The sequence below is a fragment of the Petromyzon marinus genome, chromosome 84 (genome assembly GCF_048934315.1).
Source record: "Petromyzon marinus isolate PM22_M1 ecotype Great Lakes invasive population chromosome 84, UKy_Petmar_22M1.pri1.0, whole genome shotgun sequence".
NCBI lineage: Eukaryota > Metazoa > Chordata > Hyperoartia > Petromyzontiformes > Petromyzontidae > Petromyzon > Petromyzon marinus.
Genome location: NC_133749.1, coordinates 2142063 through 2156958, shown reverse-complemented (window position 1 = coordinate 2156958; position 14896 = coordinate 2142063). Strand labels below are relative to the sequence as shown.

Genomic DNA, 14896 nt, shown 5'->3' with positions numbered 1-14896 from the left:
ACACACTCACCCACTCACTCACACTCACTCAGTTACTCACTCATAGACTCACTCACTCACTCATAGACTCACTCACACACTCACACACTCACTCACTCACACACTCACTCAGTCACTCACTCACACACTCACTCATAGACTCACACACTCACACACTCACTCACTCACACACTCACTAACACACTCACTCATAGACTCACCACTCACTCACTCACTCATAGACTAACCACTCACTCACACACTCACTCACTCACACACTCACTCACACACTCACTCACTCACTCAGTCACCCACACACTCAGACACTCACACACTCACTCACTCACCCACACACTCACTCAGTCACTCACTCATAGACTCACTCACTCATAGACTCACTCACACACTCACTCACTCACACACTCACTCACTCACTCACACACCCACTCACTCACTCACACACCCACTCACACACACACCCACGCACACACTCACTCACTCACACACCCACTCACACACTCACTCATAGACTCACTCACTCACACACTCAGTCACTCACTCACTCATAGACTCACTTACTCACTCATAGACTCACCACTCACTCACTCACACACTCACTCACTCACACACTCACTCAGTCACTCACTCATAGACTCACTCACACACTCACACACTCACTCACTAACACACTCACACACTCACTCACTCACTCAGTCACTCACTCACTAACACACTCACACACTCAGTCACTCACTCAGTCACTCACACACTCACTCACTCACTCATAGACTCACCACTCACTCACTCACTCACACACTCACACACTCACTCACTCACACACTCACACACTCAGACACTCACTCACTCACTCACACTCACTCACACACTCACTCATAGACTCATAGACTCACCACTCACTCACTCACTCACACACTCACTCACTCACTCACACACCCACTCACTCACTCACACACCCACTCACACACACACCCACTCACACACTCACTCACTCACACACCCACTCACACACTCACTCATAGACTCACTCACTCACACACTCAGTCACTCACTCACTCATAGACTCACTTACTCACTCATAGACTCACCACTCACTCACTCACACACTCACTCACTCACACACTCACTCAGTCACTCACTCATAGACTCACTCACACACTCACACACTCACTCACTAACACACTCACACACTCACTCACTCACTCAGTCACTCACTCACTAACACACTCACACACTCAGTCACTCACTCAGTCACTCACACACTCACTCACTCACTCATAGACTCACCACTCACTCACTCACTCACACACTCACACACTCACTCACTCACACACTCACACACTCAGACACTCACTCACTCACTCACACTCACTCACACACTCACTCATAGACTCATAGACTCACCACTCACTCACTCACTCACACACTCACTAACACACTCACACACTCACTCACACACTCACACACTCACTCACTCACTCACTCATAAACTCACCACTCACTCACTCACTCACACACTCACACACTCACTCACTCACACACTCACTCACTCACACACTCAGACACTCACTCACTCACTCACACTCACTCACACACTCACTCATAGACTCATAGACTCACCACTCACTCACTCACTCACACACTCACTAACACACTCACACACTCACTCACACACTCACACACTCACTCACACACTCACTCATAGACTCATAGACTCAATCACTCACTCAGTCACTCACTCACTCACACACTCACTCAGTCACTCACTCATAGACTCATAGACTCACCACTCACTCACTCACACACTCACTCACACACTCACTCAGTCACTCACACACTCACTCACTCACACACTCACTCATAGACTCATAGACTCACCACTCACTCACTCACACACTCACTAACACACTCACACACTCACTAACACACTCACTCACTCACACACTCACACACTCACTCAGTTACTCACTCACTCAGTCAGACACTCACTCACTCACACACTCACTCACCACTCACTCAGTCACTCACTCACACACTCACTCATAGACTCACACACTCACTCACTCACTCACACACTCACTCATAGACTCACTCACACACTCACTCACTCATAGACTCACTCAGTTACTCACTCACTCACTCACACACTCACTCACTCACTCACACACCCACTCACTCACTCACACACCCACTCACACACTCACACACCCACTCACACACTCACTCACTCACACACCCACTCACACACTCACTCATAGACTCACTCACTCACACACTCAGTCACTCACTCACTCACTCACCCACTCACTCACACTCACTCAGTTACTCACTCATAGACTCACTCACTCACTCATAGACTCACTCACACACTCACACACTCACTCACTCACACACTCACTCAGTCACTCACTCACACACTCACTCATAGACTCACACACTCACACACTCACTCACTCACACACTCACTAACACACTCACTCATAGACTCACCACTCACTCACTCACTCATAGACTAACCACTCACTCACACACTCACTCACTCACACACTCACTCACACACTCACTCACTCACTCAGTCACCCACACACTCAGACACTCACACACTCACTCACTCACCCACACACTCACTCAGTCACTCACTCATAGACTCACTCACTCATAGACTCACTCACACACTCACTCACTCACACACTCACTCACTCACTCACACACCCACTCACTCACTCACACACCCACTCACACACACACCCACGCACACACTCACTCACTCACACACCCACTCACACACTCACTCATAGACTCACTCACTCACACACTCAGTCACTCACTCACTCATAGACTCACTTACTCACTCATAGACTCACCACTCACTCACTCACACACTCACTCACTCACACACTCACTCAGTCACTCACTCATAGACTCACTCACACACTCACACACTCACTCACTAACACACTCACACACTCACTCACTCACTCAGTCACTCACTCACTAACACACTCACACACTCAGTCACTCACTCAGTCACTCACACACTCACTCACTCACTCATAGACTCACCACTCACTCACTCACTCACACACTCACACACTCACTCACTCACACACTCACACACTCAGACACTCACTCACTCACTCACACTCACTCACACACTCACTCATAGACTCATAGACTCACCACTCACTCACTCACTCACACACTCACTCACTCACTCACACACCCACTCACTCACTCACACACCCACTCACACACACACCCACTCACACACTCACTCACTCACACACCCACTCACACACTCACTCATAGACTCACTCACTCACACACTCAGTCACTCACTCACTCATAGACTCACTTACTCACTCATAGACTCACCACTCACTCACTCACACACTCACTCACTCACACACTCACTCAGTCACTCACTCATAGACTCACTCACACACTCACACACTCACTCACTAACACACTCACACACTCACTCACTCACTCAGTCACTCACTCACTAACACACTCACACACTCAGTCACTCACTCAGTCACTCACACACTCACTCACTCACTCATAGACTCACCACTCACTCACTCACTCACACACTCACACACTCACTCACTCACACACTCACACACTCAGACACTCACTCACTCACTCACACTCACTCACACACTCACTCATAGACTCATAGACTCACCACTCACTCACTCACTCACACACTCACTAACACACTCACACACTCACTCACACACTCACACACTCACTCACTCACTCATAAACTCACCACTCACTCACTCACTCACACACTCACACACTCACTCACTCACACACTCACTCACTCACACACTCAGACACTCACTCACTCACTCACACTCACTCACACACTCACTCATAGACTCATAGACTCACCACTCACTCACTCACTCACACACTCACTAACACACTCACACACTCACTCACACACTCACACACTCACTCACACACTCACTCATAGACTCATAGACTCAATCACTCACTCAGTCACTCACTCACTCACACACTCACTCAGTCACTCACTCATAGACTCATAGACTCACCACTCACTCACTCACACACTCACTCACACACTCACTCAGTCACTCACACACTCACTCACTCACACACTCACTCATAGACTCATAGACTCACCACTCACTCACTCACACACTCACTAACACACTCACACACTCACTAACACACTCACTCACTCACACACTCACACACTCACTCAGTTACTCACTCACTCAGTCAGACACTCACTCACTCACACACTCACTCACCACTCACTCAGTCACTCACTCACACACTCACTCATAGACTCACACACTCACTCACTCACTCACACACTCACTCATAGACTCACTCACACACTCACTCACTCATAGACTCACTCAGTTACTCACTCACTCACTCACACACTCACTCACTCACTCACACACCCACTCACTCACTCACACACCCACTCACACACTCACACACCCACTCACACACTCACTCACTCACACACCCACTCACACACTCACTCATAGACTCACTCACTCACACACTCAGTCACTCACTCACTCACTCATAGACTCACTTACTCACTCATAGACTCACCACTCACTCACTCACACACTCACTCACTCACACACTCACTCAGTCACTCACTCATAGACTCACTCACACACTCACACACTCACTCACTAACACACTCACACACTCACTCACTCAGTCACTCACTCACTAACACACTCACACACTCAGTCACTCACTCAGTCACTCACACACTCACTCACTCACTCATAGACTCAGACACTCCCTCACTCACTCATAGACTCACTCACACACTCACTCACACACTCACTCACTCACACACTCACTCACTCACTCACACACTCAGACACTCACACACTGACTCACACACTCACTCACTCACTCATAAACTCACCACTCACTCACTCACTCACACACTCACACACTCACTCACTCACACACTCACTCACTCACACACTCAGACACTCACTCACTCACACTCACTCACACTCACTCACACACTCACTCATAGACTCATAGACTCACCACTCACTCACTCACTCACACACTCACTAACACACTCACACACTCACACACTCACTCACACACTCACACACTCACTCACACACTCACTCATAGACTCATAGACTCACTCACTCACTCAGTCACTCACTCACACACTCACTCAGTCACTCACTCATAGACTCATAGACTCACCACTCACTCACTCACACACTCACTCACACACTCACTCAGTCACTCACACACTCACTCACTCACTCACACACTCACTCATAGACTCATAGACTCACCACTCACTCACTCACACACTCACTAACACACTCACACACTCACTAACACACTCACTCACTCACACACTCACACACTCACTCAGTTACTCACTCACTCAGTCAGACACTCACTCACTCACACACTCACTCACCACTCACTCAGTCACTCACTCACACACTCACTCATAGACTCACACACTCACTCACTCACACACTCACTCATAGACTCACTCACACACTCACTCACTCATAGACTCACTCAGTTACTCACTCACTCACTCATAGACTCACTCACTCACTCATAGACTCACTCACTCACTCACACACTCACTCACTCACTCATAGACTCACCACTCATTCACTCACTCACTCACTCACACACTCACCCACTCACTCACACACTCACTCAGTTACTCACTCATAGACTCACTCACTCACTCATAGACTCACTCACACACTCACACACTCACTCACTCACACACTCACTCAGTCACTCACTCACACACTCACTCATAGACTCACACACTCACTCACTCACACACTCACTTACACGCTCACTCACTCACTTACTCACTTACATACTCACTCACTCACACACTCACTCACTCACTCACACACTCACTCACTCACACACTCACACACTCACTCACTCATTCATAGACTCATCACTCACACACTCACTCACTTACACACACACTCACTCACTCATAGACTCACTCAGTTACTCACTCACTCACTCACACACTCACTCACTCACTCATAGACTCATAGACTCACCACTCACTCACTCACTCACACACTCAGTTACTCACTCATAGACTCATAGACTCACTCACTCATACACTCACTCACTCACACACTCACTCAGTTACTCACTCATAGACTCACCACTCACTCACTCACTTACACACTCACCACTCACTCACACATAGACTCACCACTCACTCACCCACTCAGTCACTCACACACTCAGTTACTCACTCATACACTCACTCACACACTCACACACTCATAGACTCACCACTCACACACTCACACACACACTCACTCACTCACACACTCAAACACTCACCCACTCACTCACCTCACCTCACTCACCCACTCACCACTCACTCACTCACCCACCCACCCACTCACTCACCCACTCACCCACCCACTCACCCACCCACTTACTCACTCACCCACCCACCCACTCACTCACTCACTCTCTCACTAACACACTCACCCACCCACTCACCCGCTCACCCACTCACTCACTCACTTACCCACTCACTCACTCGCCCACCCACTCACTCACTCGCCCACCCACCCACTCACTCACCCACTCACCCACTCACTCACCCACTCACTCACTCACCCACTCACTCACCCACCCACTCAATCACCCACTCACTCACTCACCCACTCACTCACCCACTCACTCACCCACACGCTCACCCACACGCTCACCCACTCACCCACTCACTCACCCACTCACCCACTCACTCACCCACTCACGCACCCACCCACCCACTCACTCACCCAATCACCCACTCACTCACTCACCCACCCACTCACTCACCCACTCACCCACCCACCCACTCACCCACCCACTCACTCACCCACCCACTCACTCACTCACACACTCACTCACTCACACACTCACACACTCACTCACTCATTCATAGACTCATCACTCACACACTCACTCACTTACACACACACTCACTCACTCATAGACTCACTCAGTTACTCACTCACTCACTCACACACTCACTCACTCACTCATAGACTCATAGACTCACCACTCACTCACTCACACACTCAGTTACTCACTCATAGACTCATAGACTCACTCACTCATACACTCACTCACTCACACACTCACTCAGTTACTCACTCATAGACTCACCACTCACTCACACATAGACTCACCACTCACTCACCCACTCAGTCACTCACACACTCAGTTACTCACTCATACACTCACTCACACACTCACACACTCATAGACTCACCACTCACACACTCACACACACACTCACTCACTCACACACTCAAACACTCACCCACTCACTCACCTCACCTCACTCACCCACTCACCACTCACTCACTCACCCACCCACCCACTCACTCACCCACTCACCCACCCACTCACCCACCCACTTACTCACTCACCCACCCACCCACCCACTCACTCACTCTCTCACTAACACACTCACCCACCCACTCACCCGCTCACCCACTCACTCACTCACTCACTTACCCACTCACTCACTCGCCCACCCACTCACTCACTCGCCCACCCACCCACTCACTCACCCACTCACCCACTCACTCACCCACTCACTCACTCACCCACTCACTCACTCACTCACCCACCCACTCAATCACCCACTCACTCACTCACCCACTCACTCACCCACTCACTCACCCACACGCTCACCCACACGCTTGCCCACTCACCCACTCACTCACCCACTCACCCACTCACTCACCCACTCACGCACCCACCCACCCACTCACTCACCCAATCACCCACTCACTCACTCACCCACCCACTCACTCACCCACTCACCCACCCACCCACCCACTCACTCACCCACCCACCCACTCACTCACCCACCCACCCACTCACTCACACACTCGCTCACCCACTCACTCACTCACACACTCACACACTCACTCACTCACCCACCCACCCACTCACTCACTCACTCACCCACTCACTCACTCACACACTCACTCACTCACCCACCCACTCACTCACCCACCCACTCACCCACCCACTCACCCACTCACTCACTCAGTTACTCACTCATAGACTCATAGACTCACTCACTCATACACTCACTCACACACTCACTCAGTTACTCACTCATAGACTCCCCACTTACTCACTCACTCACTTACACACTCACCACTCACTCACACATAGACTCACCACTCACTCACCCACTCAGTCACTCACACACTCAGTTTCTCACTCATACACTCAGTCACACACTCACTCACCTCACCTCACTCACCCACTCACCACTCACTCACTCACCCACCCACCCACTCACTCACCCACTCACCCACCCACTCACCCACCCACTCACTCACCCACCCACCCACTCACTCACTCACTCTCTCACTAACACACTCACCCACTCATCCACTCACCCACTCACTCACTCACTTACCCACTCACTCACTCACTTACCCACTCACTCACTCGCCCACCCACTCACTCACTCGCCCACCCACCCACTCACTCACCCACTCACTCACTCACTCACCCACTCACTCACCCACTCACTCACTCACCCACTCACTCACTCACCCACTTACTCACTCACTCACCCACTCACTCACTCACTCACCCACTCACCCACTCACTCACCCACTCACGCACCCACCCACCCACTCACTCACCCAATCACCCACTCACCCACCCACTCACCCACCCACTCACTCACCCACTCACACACCCACCCACCCACTCACTCACCCACCCACCCACTCACTCACACACTCGCTCACCCACCCACTCACTCACACACTCACACACTCACTCACCCACCCACTCACTCACTCACCCACTCACCCACCCACCCACTCACTCACCCACTCACTCACCCACACACTCACTCACTCACCCACACACTCACACACTCACCCACACACTCACTCACTCACCCACCCACTCACTCACTCACTCACCCACTCATTCACTCACTCACTCACCCACTCACTCACTCACCCACTCACTCACTCACCCACTCACTCACCCACCCACTCACTCACTCACCCACTCACTCACTCACCCACTCACCCACTCACCCACTCACCCACTCACTCACTCACCCACTCACCCACTCACCCACTCACTCACTCACTCACCCACTCACTCACTCACTTACCCACTCACTCACTCGCCCACCCACTCACTCACTCGCCCACCCACCCACTCACTCACCCACTCACCCACTCACTCACCCACTCACTCACTCACCCACTCACTCACTCACTCACCCACCCACTCAATCACCCACTCACTCACTCACCCACTCACTCACCCACTCACTCACCCACACGCTCACCCACACGCTCACCCACTCACCCACTCACTCACCCACTCACCCACTCACTCACCCACTCACGCACCCACCCACCCACTCACTCACCCAATCACCCACTCACTCACTCACCCACCCACTCACTCACCCACTCACCCACCCACCCACTCACTCACCCACCCACCCACCCACTCACTCACCCACCCACCCACTCACTCACACACTCGCTCACCCACTCACTCACACACACACTCACACACTCACTCACTCACCCACCCACCCACCCACTCACTCACTCACTCACCCACTCACTCACTCACACACTCACTCACTCACTCACCCACCCACTCACTCACTCACCCACCCACTCACCCACCCACTCACCCACTCACTCACTCAGTTACTCACTCATAGACTCATAGACTCACTCACTCATACACTCACTCACACACTCACTCAGTTACTCATAGACTCCCCACTTACTCACTCACTCACTTACACACTCACCACTCACTCACACATAGACTCACCACTCACTCACCCACTCAGTCACTCACACACTCAGTTACTCACTCATACACTCAGTCACACACTCACTCACCTCACCTCACTCACCCACTCACCACTCACTCACTCACCCACCCACCCACTCACTCACCTACCCACCCACTCACTCACCCACTCACTCACCCACACACTCACTCACTCACTCACCCACACACTCACACACTCACCCACACACTCACTCACCCACCCACTCACTCACTCACTCACCCACTCATTCACTCACTCACTCACCCACTCACTCACTCACCCACTCACTCACTCACTCACCCACTCACCCACTCACCCACTCACTCACTCACCCACTCACTCACCCACTCACTCACTCACTCACAATAACCGTAGTAACCGTGGTAACCGTGGTAACCGTGGTAACCATGGCGACGAGTGCAGGACTACTCTCACGAGTTCCACAGGACCAGGGGTCACGTGGTGCTGAGCAGGGAGCGGGAAGATCTCTTGGGACTTCACAGAGACGGAGAGTGAGACACACACACACAGACACAGTCACACACACAGTCACACACACACAGTCACACACACACAGTCACACACACACACACACAGTCACACACACACACAGTCACACGCACACAGTCACACACAGTCACACACACACAGTCACACACACACAGTCACACACAGTCACACACACAGTCACACACACAGCCACACACAGTCACACACAGTCACACACACACAGCCACACACAGTCACACACACAGTCAAACACACAGCCACACACAGACACACACAGTCACACACACACACACACAGTCACACACAGTCACACAGTCACACACACAGTCAAAGACAAAGACAAAGATCCCCCATATAGCCTTAACAGACTGTAGGGGCAAGTGCTGTTAGCGAGCACCTATGAAGGCCGGAACGGTACACGAGGGGGTGGGGTGGCCAGCACCACGCCCGACCGCCTTTGTCTCCCTAGTGGCAATGTTTACTACACACCGCACCAGGTACTCATTTGAGGCTGAGTCGACCTAGGGGAGGCCCAGGACCGGTTCAGATAATCGTCACTGGTGTTGGCCGTGAGCGGGAATCGAACCCGGGTCGCCAGGTTCATAGCGCAGCGTAGCGCTAACCACTACACTATCGCTCACTCACACACACACACTAACACACACACACACAGACACACAAACACACACACAGTCACACACACACACAGACACACACACAGTCACACACGCACAGTCACACACACACACAGTCACACACACACACACAGTCACAGACACACACAGTCACACACACAGTCACACACACACAGTCACACACAGTCACATACACAGTCACACACACAGTCACACACACACAGCCACACACACAGTCTCACACACACAAACACAGTCACACAGGCACACAGTCACACACACACACGCAGTCACACACAGTCACACACACACGCAGTCACACACACACAGTCACACACACAGTCACACACACACAGTCACACACAGTCACACACAGTCTCACACAGTCACACACACACAGTCACACACACACAGTCACACAGTCACACACACACACACACAGTCTCACACACACACAGTCACACACGCAGTCACACACACACACTCACAGTCACACACACACACACAGTCACACACACAGTGTACACACAGTCACACACACAGTCACAGCCACACACAGTCACACACAGTCACATACACACACACAGTCACACACACAGACACACACACACAATCACACACACACACACACAGTTACACACACACACACATTCACACATACACACAGTCACACATACACAGTCACACACAGTCACACACACACAGTACACACACACAGACACACACACAGTCACCCACACACAGTCACACACAGTCACACACAGTCACACACACACACACAGTCACACACACACACACAGTCACACACACAGTCACACACACAGTCACACACAGTCACACACAGTCACACAGTCACACACACACACAGTCACACACAGACACACACAGTCACACACACAGTACACACACAGTCACACACAGACATACACACACAGTCACACACACAGTCACACACAGTCACACAGACACACACACAGTCACACACACACAGTCACACACACAGTCACACACAGTCACACACAGTCACACACACAGTCACACACACAGTCACACACACACACATAGACACACACACAGGCACACACACAGTCACACAGTCACACACACAGTCACACAGTCACACACACACAGTCACACACAGTCACACACAGTCACACACAGTCACACAGTCACACACACAGACACAGACACACACACACAGTCACACACACACAGTCACACACACACAGTCACACACACAGTCACACACACAGTCACACACAGTCACACACACAGTCACACACACAGTCACACACACAGTCACACACACAGTCACACACACAGTCACACACACAGTCACACACACACAGTCACACACACAGTACACACACAGTTCACACACACAGTACACACACACAGTCACACACACAGTCACACACACAGTCACACACACAGTCACACACAGTCACACACAGTCACACAGTCACACACAACAACCGCCATTCGCCACTAAGTGGCGGTGACGTCACCACGACGCTTGTGCCAGGCTATATTAATTACCACGAAACCACGAGTTAAACTGAAATATGTAACAAATAAGTCACACACACACACAGTCACACACACACAGTCACACACAGTCACACACACACAGTACACACACATAGACACACACACAGTCACACACAGACACACACAGTCACACACACAGTACACACACACAGTCACACACAGACATACACACACAGTCACACACAGTCACACAGACACACACACAGTCACACACACAGTCACACACAGTCACACACACAGTCACACACACACACACACACATAGACACACACATAGACACACACATAGACACACACATAGGCACATACACACACAGTCACACAGTCACACACACACACACAGTCACACACACACACAGTCACACACAGTCACACACAGTCACACAGACACACACACAGTCACACACACACACACACAGACCCACACACACAGTCACACACACACAGACACACACACAATCACACACACACAGTCACACACACACAGTCACACACACAGTCACACACACACAGTCACACACACACAGTCACACACACACAGACACACACACAATCACACACACACACAGTTACACACACACAGTCACAGTCACACACAGTCACACACACACATACACACAAACAGTCACACACACACAGTCACACACACACAGTCACACACAGTCACACACACACAGTCACACACACAGTCACACACAGTCACACACACAGTCACACACAGTCACACACACACAGACACAGTGACACACAGACACAGTGACACACACACACAGTCACACACACACAGTCACACACACAGACACACACACAGACACACACACATAGTCACACACACACACAGACACACAGTCACACACACTCACACACACAGACACACACACAGTCACACACAGTCACACACACATAGACACACACACAGACACACACACAGACACCACACACAGTCACATAGTCACACACACACACACAGTCACACACACACAGTCACACACACACACACAGAGTCACACACACAGTCACACACACAGTCACACACAGTCACACACACAGTCACACACACAGTCACACACACACACACATAGACACACACATAGACACACACACAGGCACCCACACACACAGTCACACAGTCACACACACACACAGTCACACACACACAGTCACACACAGTCACACAGACACACACACACACACACACACAGTCACACACACAGTCACACACACACAGTCACACACACAGTCACACACAGACAGTCACACACACAGTCACACACACAGTCACGCACACAGTCACACACACAGTCACACACAGTCACACACACAGTCACACACACAGTCACACACACACAGTCACACACAGTCACACACACACAGTACACACACACAGTCACACACACACACAGTCACACACAGACACACACAGTCACACACACACAGTACACACACACAGTCACACAGACACACACACAGTCGCACATACACACACACACAGTCACACACACAGTCACACACAGTCACACACAGTCACACACAGACACATGCACAGTCACACACACACAGTCACACACACACAGTCACACACACAGTCACAGTCACACACACACAGATACACACACAGTCACACACAGTCAGACACAGTCACACACAGTCACACACACAGTCACACACACAGTCACACACACAGTCACACACACAGTCACACACACAGTCACACACAGTCACACACACAGTACACACACACAGACACACACACACAGTTACACACACACAGTCACACACACACAGTCACACACACAGTAACACACACAGTCACACACAGTCACACACAGTCACACAGTCACACACAACAACCGCCATTCGCCACTAAGTGGCGGTGACGTCACCACGACGCTTGTGCCAGGCTATATTAATTACCACAAAACCACGAGTTAAACTGAAATATGTAACAAATAAGTCACACACACACACAGTCACACACACACAGTCACACACAGTCACACACACACAGTACACACACATAGACACACACACAGCCACACACAGACACACACAGTCACACACACAGTACACACACACAGTCACACACAGACATACACACACAGTCACACACAGTCACACAGACACACACACAGTCACACACACAGTCACACACACAGTCACACACAGTCACACACACAGTCACACACACACACACACATAGACACACACATAGACACACACATAGACACACACACAGGCACATACACACACAGTCACACAGTCACACACACACACACAGTCACACACACACACAGTCATACACAGTCACA

General features: G+C 50.9%; 1 protein-coding gene across 6 annotated transcripts in view; it reads left to right on the top strand.

Annotated features, from left to right (window-relative positions):
- The window catches only part of GOSR1 (golgi SNAP receptor complex member 1), a 75921-nt gene that overhangs the window by 43753 nt on the left and 17272 nt on the right, over nt 1–14896 (top strand). For all 6 annotated transcript variants that reach the window (XM_076057734.1, XM_076057737.1, XM_076057736.1 and 3 more), the window contains one exon: nt 10316–10404. In XM_076057734.1, coding sequence (XP_075913849.1) covers nt 10316–10404 — 89 coding nt within the window. The remainder of the gene's footprint in view (nt 1–10315; nt 10405–14896) is intronic.